General features: G+C 35.5%; 1 protein-coding gene across 12 annotated transcripts in view; it reads left to right on the forward strand.

The window, feature by feature from the left end:
• ZMYND11 (zinc finger MYND-type containing 11) overlaps positions 1-17491 on the forward strand; it is a 113117-nt gene that overhangs the window by 81496 nt on the left and 14130 nt on the right. For all 12 annotated transcript variants that reach the window (XM_037510519.2, XM_054695046.1, XM_054695048.1 and 9 more), the window contains 4 exons: positions 12791-12868; positions 13340-13432; positions 15808-15895; positions 16395-16450. In XM_037510519.2, the coding sequence (XP_037366416.1) occupies positions 12791-12868; positions 13340-13432; positions 15808-15895; positions 16395-16450 (315 nt within the window). The remainder of the gene's footprint in view (positions 1-12790; positions 12869-13339; positions 13433-15807; positions 15896-16394; positions 16451-17491) is intronic.

Consider the following 17491-nt stretch of genomic DNA (forward strand, 5'->3'; position numbering starts at 1 on the left):
TCGCAAGCTTTAAAAATTCCAAAGAAATAGTCATTTCTATGTTAGATCTGTTGTTTTGTTCAGTGCAAGAAAAAGTTAAGTACAAAAATTCCTTTCCTGAGAAAAGGGGTAAATAACAATTGAATTTCAAAAGGAATTCAAAATACTTTAAGGTACTGCTTTTGGTTAATTTGCTTTTTAAACAAAATGTCAGATAAACCATTTTTATGTAACATGTGTGTGACTGACCAGATTTAAATATTATTGGACTATGAGAATTGAGATTCAGTTGACTAATACTTAAATAAGGAATTATAGTTTCAAATCAGAATAATGATCAGTTTTTCTTTTTAATTAATGTTTGGGATGAATATAGTAAATGTAGTTATGTTTACTAGTGAGGAATTTTGAAGATGCAGTGACATAGCTAAATTTCAGTGAAGGTGAAAATAATGTAAGGGTGTTAACCCCATTGTAACTAAATTTAAAGATAAAACATTTCTAATATTCCATAATATAGTAATCTGAAGATGATTTTTTTATATTACATTACATTGAAAAAGTCAGAGAATAGATTCATTCTCACCTCGCTGTCAGCTTTGTTATTGTGTTTGTTTCAAGTCAAGCAACTTTATCTCATACCTAGCTCTAAAATATTTTAAAATAGGAATTTTTCTCAATCTAAAATAATTTTATCAATTATCACAGTAAATCCAAAAAATTTCACAATCCCAGGGGTATGTTTTGGGAATGTCTTGCCTTTCTAAGAAAATAACTAAGCCATTAATATATAAATACATTAGATTGTTACCCAAAATTAATTTATGGATATCAAATTAGCATTTTGCTTTGAAATGTCCTTTAAATAATGTCCTTTAAATATTACAGTCTTGTTACCGAGAATCTAAAAAAAATAAAAGGGATTTTTAAATTATTTTAAGTTTGCTATAAAAAATTCAACTCAGAGAGGGAAATACTGACATATAGTAGGTAGATATTCTCACAGACCTCTGTGTGTGTGTGTGTATTTGTGTGCACCCATGTGCGCACACGTGTGTGTGTGTTTGCGTTCATCCATTTGTATCTATGTCTAATGTAATTTATTTACTGGATGTAGCCAGTTTGTTTCTTCTCAACAGTGTCTTAGACATCATTTTATTCTCACATATCCTTTCCACCATCCTTCCACCTTACTGATTGGGGGTCATTTCATATGACTGCATCCAGAATCATGCCACTCTTTCTACTCTGAAGAGCAGTCTGCTATTAGTTTATTTCTGCATGGAACTGTGAAAACCATAATTTTAAGGTAAAAATTGCTTTTAAGATTTTACTTAACTGAAGGATATATCTTTCGAACACAATATAGACACTTTTTTAAATGAAAGAAAATTAATTTACATATATCTTTGTAATTCTGTCTAATCATCTTCATAGTATAAATGCATTAATAAGAGCGGAATTCAAATTTTAAATGGAAAGAAGGGGCATATTTCAGTTTTTGACAAAAATCACCAAATTGTCTTTTAGAAATTATACCCATATATACCAGCATGAAAGTATTTTTCAGCTTTATTTTTAACAATATGATAGGTGCAATGGTTGTCTCATTTTAATTTTGCTTCATTTCATATATAGAGTTAGGATGAATCATTTTATCTTTTGATGCTGTGACTATAGAAGGCAGACCTGTGTAGTGTGTGCAAGTCTGTGTGCATGTTGGATATACATATTGCATGCATGGGTGTGTGCATGTGCTTGTGTTTGTTGTGTGTATGCAGGCAGGCATGCGTACATGTCTGTCAGTGTGGGCATGTGTTTTTTGTGTATTAGTATGTACTTATGGGTTGGGGGTGTGTGTGTGTGCACGTGTGTGTGTTTGTATAGGCATTGCACATTTACTGACCTCCAGACCTGCTGGTGAGCATATATTTGAATTTTTTCATACACAGACAAGGTAATATGTGATTAAAAAAAAAAAACAACCCTAGGACCACCCCCTTGCTTAGACATTTTGGCCTTTCAGAGCTGTCGGGTGGCCTTCTCAGTGGTGATGGAAATGTTCCGTCCCTGTGCTGTCCAGTAGGAGCTACTGACCACATATTAGTGAGCTCTTTAACTGTGGCTTGTGAGACTGATGAAATGAATTCTGTTTGGCACATGTTTATCAGTGCAGCTTTAGAACATTCATATTATGAATGCCTATGCTACTCTATTAGATGCATGTTTGGTATAAAAATTGGCCTCATGACAGTCTGGTTTTGTTCTCCCCATCATGCCATCATTATGATTTGAAAAAATTCTTAAGGGAAGATATAAATAAGCTATTTCCCACTCCCACCTTTTTCCTTCAGTATATAGCAGAGTGCAAGCAAGCGCTGCATCCTAGCTGTAAGATGCCATGTAGTGCATACAATACTGAGTGCACAGTTTAACTGCTGTGCTATCTGGTGCTGCATTTGCTCTGAATCTAATCTAAGACAGTTTACTTTGGGGAAAATAACTGTACAGCAAAGCAAAATAGTTGACAGGTTCCTGCATAACAATTTTGAGATGTGTAGTAAAAGTGGGCCTCTATTTCCTCCATCATCTTTTAATATGTTCATTTTCCTTACATAAGTGAATTTTGTTTTAATAACTTAGAGAAGTTGTTGACTCATGTTATTAATGCTCCTTTTAAATTCAGATAAATGAAATTTTTATATTTGGACTAGTATTTGCCATTCAGGAGCAGAATTCAGGGCTCTGAACTGTATTGTGTGCTTTTACTATGAGCGCATAGAAAGTTCTGCACCACATTAACTCTTTTTCTTTTTCTATGTTTGTGTCTCTAAAATGGAGTGAAATCCCATCCCTCCAAAGATTTTTATCTTAGGCTTTTATAATTGATATAAAAATTTTATATCCCATTTAGGACATATTTATTGTGCTTTTATATGAAAGGATCAATTTAAATTACAAAAGAAAAAGTACTTAGTCACAGTAATGGATAGGGGATAGATTATTCCAATGTGTTTTTAAAAACTAAAAAATGTTCATTCCCCAGAATGTTTCAGATAGCATTCTTCTCTGTTTAAGGATCAGGCACTTTAAAATGTATGTTAATGGTGAATCAACTTAGCCCACTAATAAGATACAGAAACATAGATAACTATAGATAGGGAAATGAAGCAGTATCTGTGGGAGATTTTTATTAATAATTTAAAAATAGTTGGCTCTACATCAAATCCTAAAAGCTCTTCCAAGTTTACAGAGACCTATTCCCTGACCTGTTCTTGATTGTTAGGTTCTCCTGAAATTGGAGGAGGAGAGCCACGTAGTGGTGTCTGTAAATGAACAGAATCTGTTCCCTATTTCTGCCAACTTACTTAGAATGAAGACACATGTTTTACAGGGAACTTAATATTTTAAAAATAGATATACAGAAAAAAAGTCTGTAGAAAGCATTTAAAACTAACTTTTTAACTTGATGTTAAACCCTAGATACTACATATTTTTCATATAGGTTATATTCATTAGACATTGAAAAAGAAGAAATTGAACTGGTCTGCTAAATCTAAACCAAGATTAAATTGTCATTAGGAGGCTACCTGGAGTTTTGATTGGATACTTAATCAGTGCTCACTTAGTTCTGGATGAGTTGTTTTTGGAGTATTTTACACTATGAATTTTATTCAGGTGGCTAAAGAAAAAATCAGGGGAAAGCTACATTTGAAATTAGAAACAGAAATTTGCTTCTGGAGCCATTTTTTTTTTTCATTTTTGGGGGGATATGTAGGCCATACGGTTTTGGTATTTAATTCCCAAAATAGGGAGAAACCTAATTTAATGTTCAGAATGAGAAGGAACGAAATGTGAAATGAAACATTTTGAACACAAAGTCATTATGTATCTCCTGTGAAACTGTTCTTGCTTTCTAGTCAATCTTTTTGTGAGTGTGGGAAATTATTAACGTTTTCACCCCAAAAAAGTGCCTTTACCTCAAGATACATATTAACAAATCTGTAATGGAGATTTGATTTTTAAATAAAATGGAAACCATGAGGTTTTTTTAAAAAAAAAAAATAGTCACAGGCCTCCCTGGTGGCTCAGCGGTAGAGCGCTGGGTTGCAAAGCTGCCCACAGACTCTGCGGCGCCGGTTCAATCCCCGGCTGCTCCCCGGCCACCGGAGGATGGTCCCACATGGCGCGCAGACCTCTCCTGCCGCCCGCTGCTCCCCTCAGCAGTGTACTTCGGTCCTTCTGCCTGCTCTGCTCCCCGCTCTGGCTCTGGTGAATTCTCTCACCCTCCCGCGCTTCTGACTGTACCCAGTGCATGTATAAACAAAACAAACAAACAAGCAAACAAATAAATAAATAAAAACATGCCTCTATTAAAAAAAAAACTTTATTTTTTTTAAATTAATAAATTTTATTTTTATATTCCCCATACAATTGCAATCCCCCCATTCTGACCCCAATCCCTCCCCTCCCGCCCTCCACCCCCAAAAAGTGTCTCTGGTTCATAGTTTAAAAAAAAAAAATCTTTTAAAAAAAAAAAAGTCACAATATTGAAAACTACAAGTAAACATTAATCAAATATTCTTATAATTTTGAAATACAACTAGATTATAATATCATTTTTACACTAACAAAATAGAGAATTATTTTTAAAAGATCTTTGTCTGAACAAGGTACTTTATAAGGTAGTTTTGCTCTTCATTATAAACTTTACTAGAGGAAAAAGTTATGGGATCATTGATAAAACCAAAAAACATGTAAAATATTGCATGTAGGACATGAAACTGTAAACTCTCATTTATAATTATCATATCTCTTTATAAAACTACCTGGACCCAAGCAAGCAAGAAAGAATGCTTTCTACAGTGCCCTCCCATGCTGAACTTAAAAATGTTATGGGTGTGTGAAATGTTGTTAGTTGGAGTGTATTTGACCTCTGTTATATATATATCTTTATCTTTTATTTTTAATGCTAAGAGATTAATAAGGAGATAATAGTTGGTCTGGATTCTACATCAGGATAGTTAAAACTAGTATCTAGATAGAGAGCTCATTTTGTTTCCAATATTGATGAATTGATAATATGTACAAAGCACATACTTTCTTTTATTGTCTCTGCATGTGCTGAAAATATGGTCTGCCTCATTAACCAGAGAACAAATAATGTTCATTCCATGACCTGAAAACAGAGACATGTAACTTATTTTCAGATAAGAATTCTTACACCAAGGAATACATTATGCACTTTCCTTTTGAGTCTTATTCTTTCTTTAAAGACTAGATACTTTAAAAGTATCTGGTAGAATGAGAAAGCAACAGTAAATACAAAAACCTGTGTTCCATACAGTTTTTTTTTCGAATGTCCTTTTTCTATTCTCAGATCCCTATAACAAGTCACGAAGGAGCTTAATTACCCCCCCCATGCATTTACTCTTGAAAGTTGGAATTCCTGACATACATACAATCTCGCTGTAACTGATAATATTTTAGCAATTTCTTTGTTAATATGTGAATATGGAGGATTTAGAAATACTACATTGTTTTTCCATAAGTCATTTTATGGGCTATAGAGTTAATTTGAGCCATTGTCTTTGTAGTTGATCATTCACCCCAGATTGATGCTATAAAACTTATTATAACTTAGTTAAAACTTGCTGACCTTTTTATTATCAGAGAGAAAAGCATTTACTTCATCAAAATTAATAAATACAGATAGAACTAGAGTAGCATTTAGTGCTGTTTGTAAACCTGAATGAATAAATTTGTAAACACTGTTCTCTAGTGAATATAGGACCAACATCCCAAGTAGGGAATGACATACGAGTGGAGGCAGGTTTTCCAACATGCTCAAAGAATCCACCTCAAGACATTCTTAGTAGTTTGAATTATCTCCTGAGTTCCAACTCTTACTTATGAGTAAGAAGGCATATTTGTGACAGCTTAAGAAAGGATTGTTAAAATTTCACATTCTTTTAAAGTTAAAAAAAAAAAAATTGTCCAAGAATCTCAAGAGCAAATGACGGTAGCTGGATTATTTATAGGAGACTTAGTATGGAGCTGCAGGGAATCCCTGTGGTTAAATGCATTCCACATGCAGAAGTTGGTAAACCCAAGTTTTTTACCATTAATATTGGCAATAAATGTGGTGTTTTGCTCATCTTGTAGAGGAGAATTAATTTCATTGTGTCAGTACTGGGGGAAAAAAATGAACATAGGTCTATTAGAAAATTAACCTAGAAAGTGATGGTCACTGAGGGACTCGTGCCATCCCAGTGGTATGGGATGACAAATGGCATGTCTTTGGGCCACTCCGCCCAAATATTGAGGTTTCTTATAAACTTTCTATTTCATTGTTTCAAGTGGTTATAGAAAATACTGCAGGAAACCCTATTGATACTCATAATAACTTGGACAGTTTATGTGTAGATAAAATTCATATATTTATATATATGTTTTGCAATTACAAATAGTTATAGAAGAGAACTTGGAGCTTTGATGCCTAGAACACCTGATGTACTTGTTTAGAACCAGCCTTGGGGATGAGGCTGAAACATCCATGTTTCCAACAAGTAGCCCAGATGACTATAAGCTCAATGAGTGAGCCCTTAGTTGTTAGAGGGCAATAGTAATTTTTTGGTGTCATTTGTCAGTGGAATGGTTCACAAACCAGAAGTGAAAAAAAAAATGCTTCATGTAAGTAGCCAAAATATGCTAACACAGACTTGTTGGGTGTGAATAACTTTCACATTTTAGAAGTATCTCATAACCTTTTATTTCAACTACAGGAATATTTTTCTAGTGGTTAGTGAGATTAGTTAGTAATGACTGCCATCAGTTCAATTCAGGTATTATTTATTGAGCATTTACTATGTGCCTAATACTGTACAAAGCCTTGGCAAGAAAACATTGAGCTCTGTATCTTTGTGGACCCCACCTTCACAGAATTTAGAGTCCATTCTAGGGATATGCAAATTATGGCCCATGGACTAAAACCAACCTCAACACTTTTTTTTGTACTGCTCATGAGCTAGGAATGGGTTTTGCATTTTTAAATGGTTGAAGAAAAAAATCAAAAGAGGAATAATTATTTGTGACATCAGAAAATTACAAGGAATTCAATTTCAGTATTCAAAGTTTCATTAGAATCCAGCCTTACTCAGGGCTCATCTGCATTATTTATGACCACATTCTCATCACAATAGCAGAGCTGGGTAAGCTGAGACAGGGATCAACCCTGTATTCTCAAAGCTGAAAATATTTACTATCTGGCCTTTCTCAGAAAATGGTGATGAGCTCTGGTCCACCTTGCTTTGGGAAGAACTTTCTGAATTCCCATAAAGTGTGAAGCCCTTGTCTTGTTTAATCAGAGACTTGGGAACCTGGATTTGGTTCAAGGAGCACAAATATCTCATCTGATGAAAAGACCTACATTTCTGATTTTACACTTATTTCTTGTAGATACTGATTCACTGAAACAATATATCCATGAGTTCATTCTCTCTAGTTTCTGCATCTGAAAATCTGGGCCTCTAGGGAACATTGACATTTCCAGACTCTTAAATCCTGAATGTTCCTTCAAATAATGATGCTTGGGCATTGTTATCAATAATTGGATATGGAGAAACCTTGACAGGATCAAAAGTTGCTCATTCTTTATTTCAAATATGACGTAAAACTTCTAGTGTGACTGTGCGCTTTTATTCATGTTTTTCAGTGGTGTCCACCTACACTCATTTGGTTTAGTGTATAATCCAGCAATTATTTGTAACTGGTTTAATAATCTGTTACTCAGAAAGATGTTTAAGATTTTCTTCATTTCTTTTTCCCTTAAAGTAAAAGAGAAGCAGTACCTCAGGAGTATCTTTACTTTAAGATTAGGGAATGTCTTACACACATTTGTAATATCTTCAGCATGTGACTACTGTCATTTTAAAATGGTTTCAACAACTTTGACCACATCATAGAAAGTTTCTCTCTTCATTATTTGTAGATACTGACCCAGATCACTTCAATATGCTGCCAGGTAATATGAACAGGTCCCAAAACTTACTGGACTTTACAGTGATGATTCTGAACTGCATATTGTTATAAAGAGGGCTTTTCTAAGGAGTACTGATGTCTGCAACTAAGGAATACATATTATTCTTCAAAGCCTGAGGAATACTGGTTCTGAAATATTCTAAGGATATCCTATAGCTTTATTTTTTATATTCTGACCTTGTTGTCAAGAGCTATCTGCTTATGTCACAAACAGAATAGTATTTACCTTAGAAGCTGCTCCCTTCATTACTAGTTAGTAACTAGTTGCTAGTTAGTAACAGTAGCTTTCTCTCAGGCCACTTTAAATGACATTGTTTGCCTGACAGGCAACTGCTATGAGTGTTACATATGGCAGCTTATAGCATTTTAACTGAGAAATTCCCAGAAGTCTTCCAGTGCAGCCCTGGGTGAGAAGCTGCAGTATTCTGTTTATTCCTTTTATGAAATACTAAATTTCTAAATTAATAACTAAAAAGCATCAGAAAGAAAGCCCACCAGAAACATCTTACAGAAAATGTTTTGTCCCTATTATTCTGTTGTTGAGAGTTTGCATATCTGTTCAGAGTCCAGTCATTGGTTGCTTCAGTTTACTAAGCAAACTCAGCCAGCCAGTGTGGGAAGCATTCTCAGGCATACACCGAACCTCCTGGGTTTACTTTGAGCAGCATGAGGTCTAGCACCTAGCCCTGTGTCTTTTGGGGCCACCACTACTTAAATAGCATTCCATTCTTATCAACAGAAAAGATGTACTGAGCAGTAAAGCAAGTCACTATATAAAATCAGTAACAGAGACTTTCAACAAAATAGTCCTCTTTGGTTGTGGAAGTACTCTTGGTGAGTCGTGAGTCCTATGCAACTCAGATTCTTGATTTTTCTAATCAGTAACAGAAAACAACTAACAAATAATTAAAACCTGATTCATCTTATTTGCATTAACAAGTAGATGAGAGACTTAGTGAATCTTTAAAGAAGAACTTTTGGAGATAAACACCTTAAACACATGTTGCTGTACCAGCAAAGGTTTCAGGGGGAATCACTGCATGTTTGTGTGAAGACTCTGAGAGTGGTTCTCAGTCAGGACTGCATGTTAGAGACATACACGATGTTAGAACTGTGAGTATCCAGGCCCCTGCCTTAATCATTGCATCAGAATCCTTGGGGTATATCAGAATTCTTGGGGTGGCCCCTAGACACAAGGGATAAAATTTATGTTACAGCAGTTTGCAGTCTTGAACATACCATTTGAATATACAAATGTTATAAGCTCATGCACTCAAGTCCTAACAGGTACAGAATGTGGACATTGAATCCCACTTCAGCCCCACCCCAGGAAGCCACTGTTCTATTTTCCAACTCAGATAAATTGCACCTATTCTGGAACTTTATACAAACAGACATTGGTGTTTTAAAAAGGCTTTCACAGGTGGTTCTAATGTGCAATCATAGTTGACGAACACTGAAGTAGGACATCTAGATCTGATAGCACTTTATTTAATGCAGTGTAAGACTTCCCTGGAGTTTAGATAAAGGTAATAATTTGAAGAAATTTGAGCTGTGAGGGGTGGGGGTAGATGATTCCATTTAGCCATAAAAGTTATCCATTCTGCATATTTCTTTTTACATTTTGCAGAAATAGTCATTTTTCCAGGCTCTTATCACCACTTTTAATTGCATGTAGCAAAAATGAGATAATTCTAGTATCCCGACACTAAGAAAACTTAAGCATGATGCAAAATCATATTTTCATCCTCTATTTTGTCTTTTAGTTTTGTAAAATTAGGCCCCTCAAGCTTGAACTTTGTGCATTTGGTGTCTTCCCAAAAAGAGAGAAATGTTGCTGCAGATGGCCATTATGCTAAATTATCAATTTATTTAAAAATGTTTAAGTAGATGAAATTAAAGTAAAAGCATTATTAGAGCATGCAGTGTCCATTTTTTGTGTAGATTCTTTGTGGAAAGAAGTAGGCACTGAAAACAGACCTTTTATTGCTTAAACCTGAACAGTTTTTTCACAAGTTACTTAAAATTTTAAAATATGTAAAATAGAGTTTTCACTGCTATTTCAAAATTTTTTAAAGAAAAAACTAGCTAGGATGTCTTAGTTATAGTGATATTCTAATTCTGTAATAGCACTGCATAATTTTTCCCCCACAAAGAAACAATGAATGGCTATATTTTCTAAGGCTCTAAAAACAGGAGATATTAGATACTGACTGTAAAGTACACTGTTTTTTTTGTTTTTTTTTAATTTAGAGTGCAGGAAGGAGAAAAACATTCCCATGCATGTGTAAAATGCACAGCAGCCTCGGAGGTGGGTTGCCAATTGTTGCGGTTGCTGTGCTCTCTCTACTACACCACTGCTCATGTGACCACAGGTGGCCTGGTGCCAGTGGACATTGATTTGGGTGTTCACCTTGCCCAGTAGAGCTTGAGTACTCAAAGGAAGTCCTAGAGCAGAGAGTATTCTCACCTGTTAGTTGAAGAAAGGTCTGCAACACTGTATTGGTGACCATTAAAATTGTAATTCACTACATAGTGTCAGTTGTACATTTCCATCTCAATAACCCATTGAAAGAGTCATACCCCCACATACAGCATTATATGACTTCCAATCTGATGTAGATTTTTATATATATGAATTTATACACACTTTAATGATCAGATAAATATTTGAGATCAGGATTTTTAGTGGTATAAGCAAAATATTTTGTTGGCATGATGAGCCTTTTTTTTTTTTTTAAAGATTTATTTATTTATGCATACAAGAACTGGGGTATAAGCCAGAGGTGTGGGGGATGAGAGGACTCACCAGAGGGAGTGGGAAGCAGAACAGGCAGACTGACTGAAATACACTGCTGAGGGGAGCAGCGTGTGAGGCAGGAGAGGTCTGCTGCGCCGTGTGGGTTGCTTCCTGGCTGGCTGGGATTGAATATGTGCTGCAGTGGTTGGTGATAGGTTTATCATTCTGTCTTTAACCCCTGAACCCTCAGGGAAGCCCAATAGAGCCTTTTTTTTTTTTTTTTTAAGAGATGATAGGTGTCCCAAGAGCTGAGAAAAAAGCAGCCTTCCTGGCCCTCTCCCTCTTTTTCTTCCCTGTATCTGACAGGTGATCAAGCTGTTTATTTAGCATAGCAAGCTGTGCATGGAAGGATATCCATGTTGGCCGCAATGTTTGTCCAAAAGCATCAATAGCTGATTATTTTCTGCCCACTGAGCACTCCCTCTGCTCTCTTGTAAGCCTGTACTCTGGCTTAATTGGAGGAAGCAGCTAATAGTTCTCAAGTTTTGATGTGTATGAGATTCACTGGGGATCTTATTAAAAATGAGAATTCATAAGCTACATTAAGGCTCTTCTCCCCTGAAGATTATATACTTGGGGTCCAGGAAATTTCATTCCATTTTAAATTCCACATCTGGTACTCGGTCTTAGCTGGTACTCGGTCTTAGCTATGTGTCACAGCCACCTCAGAAATTAACAAATCAGTGAATGAACAATGCAGCACATGGGGACTTACCGACAGGAAATCCAACTCAGATGCTTAAGGATGAAGCCTACTGCATTTTATAGAAGTTTTACTAGGGAATCTGGGGTTTGGCTGGGACTGAGAAGAATTGCTCTATCACTGGCATAAATTTAGAAGTTGTATGCACAGGTCATAAAATAAAGCTGAGTAAGCAAGGATGTATTTACCATATCTATGCATTGCCAAAGAATCCAGGTGAGAAGCAGAGGGAAGATAGTATCTTGAACTACTGATATAGGCAACTCAGCTTCCAGCTCATATACTCTTTTCCCACTTTTTATTCAGTTATTTGAGTGTTACATGTATGTATAATCCATTCACTTTAAGTCCTTGCTAAGAATTTTCAGCTACATGAGAAATGTTTGCTCCTTCCCCTGTATATGTATTCTATTAAGATGACTTTCTGTGTATAAAGTCCTTTGGGAGTAATAATGCCACTGGGCAGAGAATCATAATCTAGTGTTCTGAAAAAGTTAAAGCATCCATTAAATAAACAGAGGACCTTCTCAGTCCTCTGTGCTGTATTCTTCAACCGATGAGTGTCTAGCTATCGGCTCCCCTTGGCTAAGGAAATGGGAACTTTTGTAGTTATTTCCTACTTATCTAGAAGTGACATGAAAGGTAGACCCTCTTTCTTCATATGAAGTTAAATTTTCATAGATAAATTGAAGAATGTAACTAGCTTTTAGGCAAGACTAATAGGAATTGGAGTTATTGCTTAGGGTAGATGCATATACTTTAAAATAGCTATGTGGGTATATGTTGCTGCAGTGTACATGATTCATAGATAATACAGACTTTTCATAACCTTTTAACAAAGAATAATGTTCTGTTGAAATTTACCATTTACTATTGCTAATTAAAATGTTCTCTTAAGGACTTCAGCCATTGTTTTTTTGGTAAAATAAGTGATTCTACTTTATGTCATTATTGTCATCATTATTGTCATTGTTTATTTTCATATGAAAATGGGTTAAAGTTTTAAAACACTAATAAAAAAATTGCATAATTGTCTAAAGGCATTACATTAAGTACAGCATAATATTTTCAAATTTTTAGTTTGTTACATTAAATGCTATTTTTACTATGGAGATTTCAAAGATTTCTCTGTATCAGATATGTTAGAAATAGTGCATCTTTTAATAAAATTGTTGCATACTTTGCTCTTTTACATGTAGAAGTCTTTTACGTGACTACAGACACATAAATGATCGGGTTTTATATCTGGCTTTTTCTGTTTTTAACAGAGTGTCAAGAAGAAAAACACAAACAAACAGGAAATGAGTACATACCTGAGGTTCATCGTCTCCCGCATGAAGGAGAGGGTGAGTCCCGCAGAAGGGGGATCTCTTCGAATCTCTCAAGATGTATTCATGCTGGCTTATTTTTTTACAAGTTAATGACTGAAAATTTTTTTACAAATTAATGACTTCACACAGAGTAGTGTGAAGTAGTGGGGAGGTATTTCTTTTGTGCAGTAAATAGTTCTATGAAAGACTTTTAGAATTTTTTGTCTTTGTTTTTAAGACAGGCATTTCTTTAGCTGCTTAGATTAGAATCATTTATAGTTTCAAATTCTATTTATCACAGTGAACATTTGCATGAATAATTAGTTTTTAAGATGGAGTGAAATTTTCCAAACTAACCATCCTTTCTATGAAACCTTAGGGAATGCCGTCTTAAATCACATAGTGCTTGTGCATTTTCCTGTTAAGTTCTTAAGCACTTGCTTAGAAATTGATGTCTTACCTGTCTTTCTCTTACATTTAAAACTGATTTATCTAATGACCTTTCAGGCTATAGACCTTAATAAAAAAGGGAAGGACAACAAACACCCAATGTACAGGAGGCTGGTGCACTCAGCGGTTGATGTCCCCACCATACAAGAGGTAAAGGCACCCTCTACCCTGCTACGGATGCCCCTTAGTTCTCAGGAGACTGAGGACTGCAGCTGAGAGCGGATTGCGCCCCCTCCCCTCGCCCCAGAGAGTGTAGACAAGAGCCTTGCTGCTATTTTAACTGTCATGTGCTTGCTGTAGTGCAGGTAGGTGTCATCTTTTTAAAAAGCTTGGTTTTAAGCACCTTATACTATACTGATACTTGTTAATTAAAGAAAATGTATTGTTGGCTGGTCATTGTAACAGATATAGAGAATTCATATCTGAACATGGTCTCCTAGTTTTAGCTGAAATACTTAGGCCTTTTCTTCGAGGAAAAACTAGATTCTAGAACTGATTTAGAATCTTGGGAAAATGAAAATGAACAAAACAAAGATTATAACTAAGAAACTTACTCTTAAAGTTCCTAACTTTACCAACTCTAGCTGAGGATTGTTAATTCGTTAGTATTTAATTACAAAATATAATAAAATCCATTGGAACATTTAGAAATGGTTCCCGTTTGGGTTGCTGATTTACTATTGCTGTACCTTATGTGTCATTTGAAATTTTGAAATCTTATGGTTGGCCATAATAGCTTATTGAGGACAATAGGAATAATTTCATACCATCTTACAAGTTTCCTAATCCCCTTAGCAGCTAAGAAAGTTGAAGGTATAATGTTTTAATGGAGGGCCTCCCTGGTGGCGCAAGGGGTCAAGACGCAACCTGTGAAGCAATCCGCAGCCTCTGCAGCACGAGTTCGATCCCCGGCTGGCCAGAGAGCAACCCACATGGTGCAGCAGACCTCTCCTGTCTCATCCACTGCTCCCCTCAGCAGTGTATTTCAGTCAGTCTGTTCTGCTCCCCAGTCTGTCTCTGGTGAATCCTCTCACCCCCCCACCCCCACCGCAACCTCTGGCCTGTACCCCAGCTCTTGTATGCATAAATAAATCCTTAAAAAAAAAATGTTTTAATGGAAAAAGGACAAATGAAGGTTGTTCCCAAGTGGCTGACAAATTTTGGAAAAATATAACAGATATAGAGAATTCATATCTGAACATGGTTTTCCTAGTTATATATATATTTACATGTATATATAAACTATTTATGTCCTACCCTGATTTCATAGCCTTAGACACAGCCTCTTTTCCTAAACTGTATTATCTCTAAGAATAATTAAGAACCCTGCTGTTCTTCCTAGCCCCACCTTTGCACTCCCTGCATATCTCCTTGCAGAGGCCCCTTTCTGATCCCTTGGGAATACTAACTGGCCATGTGCTTATTAGCAAGTGCTGACCACATGCCAAAGCATTGTTGGGAAAATAAAGACAAAGACATGATTTTTATGCTTCAGGAGCCTGTAATCCAGATCAAAATACAAACCATGATGTTGCAAACCTCCAAAGTAATAAGGTGCTTTGGAAATGCTGGGTGCCGTTGTCCTCAACTTGGGTGTGGATCAGGTCACCTGGGAAGCGCCTGAGTACACCTAAGCCCAAGCCAGTCATGATGAAGCTTGGATATCAGTATTTGTGATTAAGCCATGTGACTGTAGATGCCAGAGAGAGGCAAGCATTTCCAGCTGAGGTTATCTGGGATGTCTCTGTGAAGAAAGAAAGGGCAACTGAATTGGGTCTTGAAGGATTTTAGCAGGAAAGTGGGTTCTTAATTATTTTTTAGAGGCTTTACTGTGCTGAGCTATTTTCAAGCCAATTCTCTAAGAGTATTACCAGGATGAGAAAATGCTCCCTTGTTACTTTTAGTTAATTGTCATACCTCTCAAGTTTTGCCCCACCCCTCAAAAAAAAAAAGACAAAACAACCTCAGATTTCTTCAAATGCCTTTGACAATTAAAGACAAAGCTACAGAGAATTTAGTGATGGAAATCCTTTACATGTATCATTCTAATACAGGAGAAACCACGACATTGCCTTGGTATATAGACAAACAATAAGGACTTATTTTTTAATCTGAACCTAGTCCTAATTCAGAATTATGAAAGTATTTTCTTTGTAGTTATGGTAAACAGTCATAGAAACTAATAGTTCTATTTTCTGTTCTGTCTTTATTCTCCTGTGTTATAAAAATGGCCATTATATAGTTAGGAGTCTCACAAACCACACTGACATACAAAGCTTAATACTTCCATCATTGTTAAAGATATTCAGACCACAAAGTTCTCTCTTGTACATCACTGTAAAGGACAACAGAGGCTTCACTGTAATATTCTAACTGCAGATAGAGTTGTAGATTGCTGCTGTGGGACACAGAAGTAATAATGTCATCCTGAAAATTTCCTGTGTCCCATACTCTAACCCTGTTAACATGATGCAGAAAATTATCTTCACTAGTAATCCTTGCTGTTTTGTTTTTACCTTCTACAGAAAGTGAATGAAGGGAAATACCGAAGTTATGAAGAGTTCAAAGCTGATGCTCAGCTACTTCTCCACAACACAGTGATTTTCTATGGAGGTTGAATATTTTGTTATTTTTTTCTATTGTGTCCATTTTCGAAAATACCATTTACATTTCTCACTACATTGAGAAATAGTTGTTAAAAAATAGTACCTGTTAAGTAGGTAGTCATGTTAGGGTTTAAACTTAAAAGTATTGGGGTATATAGTTATAGCTCATAGAATTGACTGGCTAAAAGTAAAACTCTTAATACGCTGAGAAAATATTCTTCTTCTTTACATTCTATGTAACGGAGAGGCTCTTTAATAATTCTGATCATCTCATTAATATTCCATCATTCAAAGGCAAAGAAAAAGATTATAATTAGTGTTGTATGGGATGTGAAATTAAAGCTGCCTATAGAATGTTATTTTGCTGTCTGAATTTTATTTAAAATATACATTTTTGTATGATATATTTTATACTTCTGGCAAACTAAATGTGAATGGCTACATTAATTTTGATAATCTTTGTTTCTGGATTACTGGTAATAGGTAATATCTGTCTTTAATTACAGCAGACAGTGAGCAGGCTGACATGGCAAGGATGCTGTATAAAGACACATGTCATGAGGTACCATCCACGCCTAAGAATTAATCTCTTGCTGTAAACTGATTTATTTCAGGATTCTATTAATACACATTTTATTTCCATATTTGCTATACTTGAAAGATAATGCAAATAAGGGAAGAAAGAATTCTGACAGAACTATTCTCAGAAAAATTCTGTGAGTTAGATTTAGTGACTAAGTAAGTTCTACAAAAAAAAATTTCTGTAACTACCCTTAAGAGTACTAGTTATAGTGCACGTAATTGTGTGAGTTGCATTGGGCAATTACTCAATAAATGTTAGCCTCTTTGATGAAAATTTCAGATTTGAGTTGGAAACACAATACATTGTAAAGAAATAACAAGTTTTGTTTATACAGTTTTAATGAAAAACATTTATGAAGGTTTTTTGTTGACCTTTCTTGTTTGAAACATTGACTGTTCATACTCTTTGCAAAAGTGTCTCCATTTGTATAAAACGTTTTGTTTCTTGAATTCATTTCATATTTATCTCTTTTTTTTTAATTCAACAAGTTTTTATTGCATGTGTACTATGTCTCATGCCGTGTGTTAGGGGGAATAAAGTGGTGATCAAGGTATTGGCTTCCCGCTCATGGAGCTGTATTCTGAAGAGGAACACTCAAAAAAGCAAGACAGGCAAAATAAGTTTCTTTAACAGGTTGTAAAAACTATGAAAGAAAATAAGCAATGACTGAAATGAAGAATGAGGCAAAATAAGGACTATTATCAGTGGAGGCATTTTAAGTAGATTAGAAAGACCTGTCTGAGGAAATAGCATTACTGAGCAGTGCAAAGGCACCAGTGAGAGTTAGAAGCAGATCAGACCATACCAGGCCTCACAAGGAACTTCTCTTCTGTTCCAAGTGCAGACTGGGACCTTGAGGGTGGTTCATATAGGAAAGTAGCAGGCTCTTCCAGCATTATTTACTAGAAATTTAAAAGTCTAAGCTTAACAGAATCCAAGACTGATGATACACATGAAAGTGAATGTGAATGAATTACATGGATGTATAAAGTGTAGCAAGCATAATTAATGTAGGCTAAA

The sequence above is a fragment of the Talpa occidentalis genome, unplaced genomic scaffold (genome assembly GCF_014898055.3).
Source record: "Talpa occidentalis isolate TD23 unplaced genomic scaffold, MPIMG_talOcc4v2.1 talOcc4.14, whole genome shotgun sequence".
Lineage (NCBI taxonomy): Eukaryota > Metazoa > Chordata > Mammalia > Eulipotyphla > Talpidae > Talpa > Talpa occidentalis.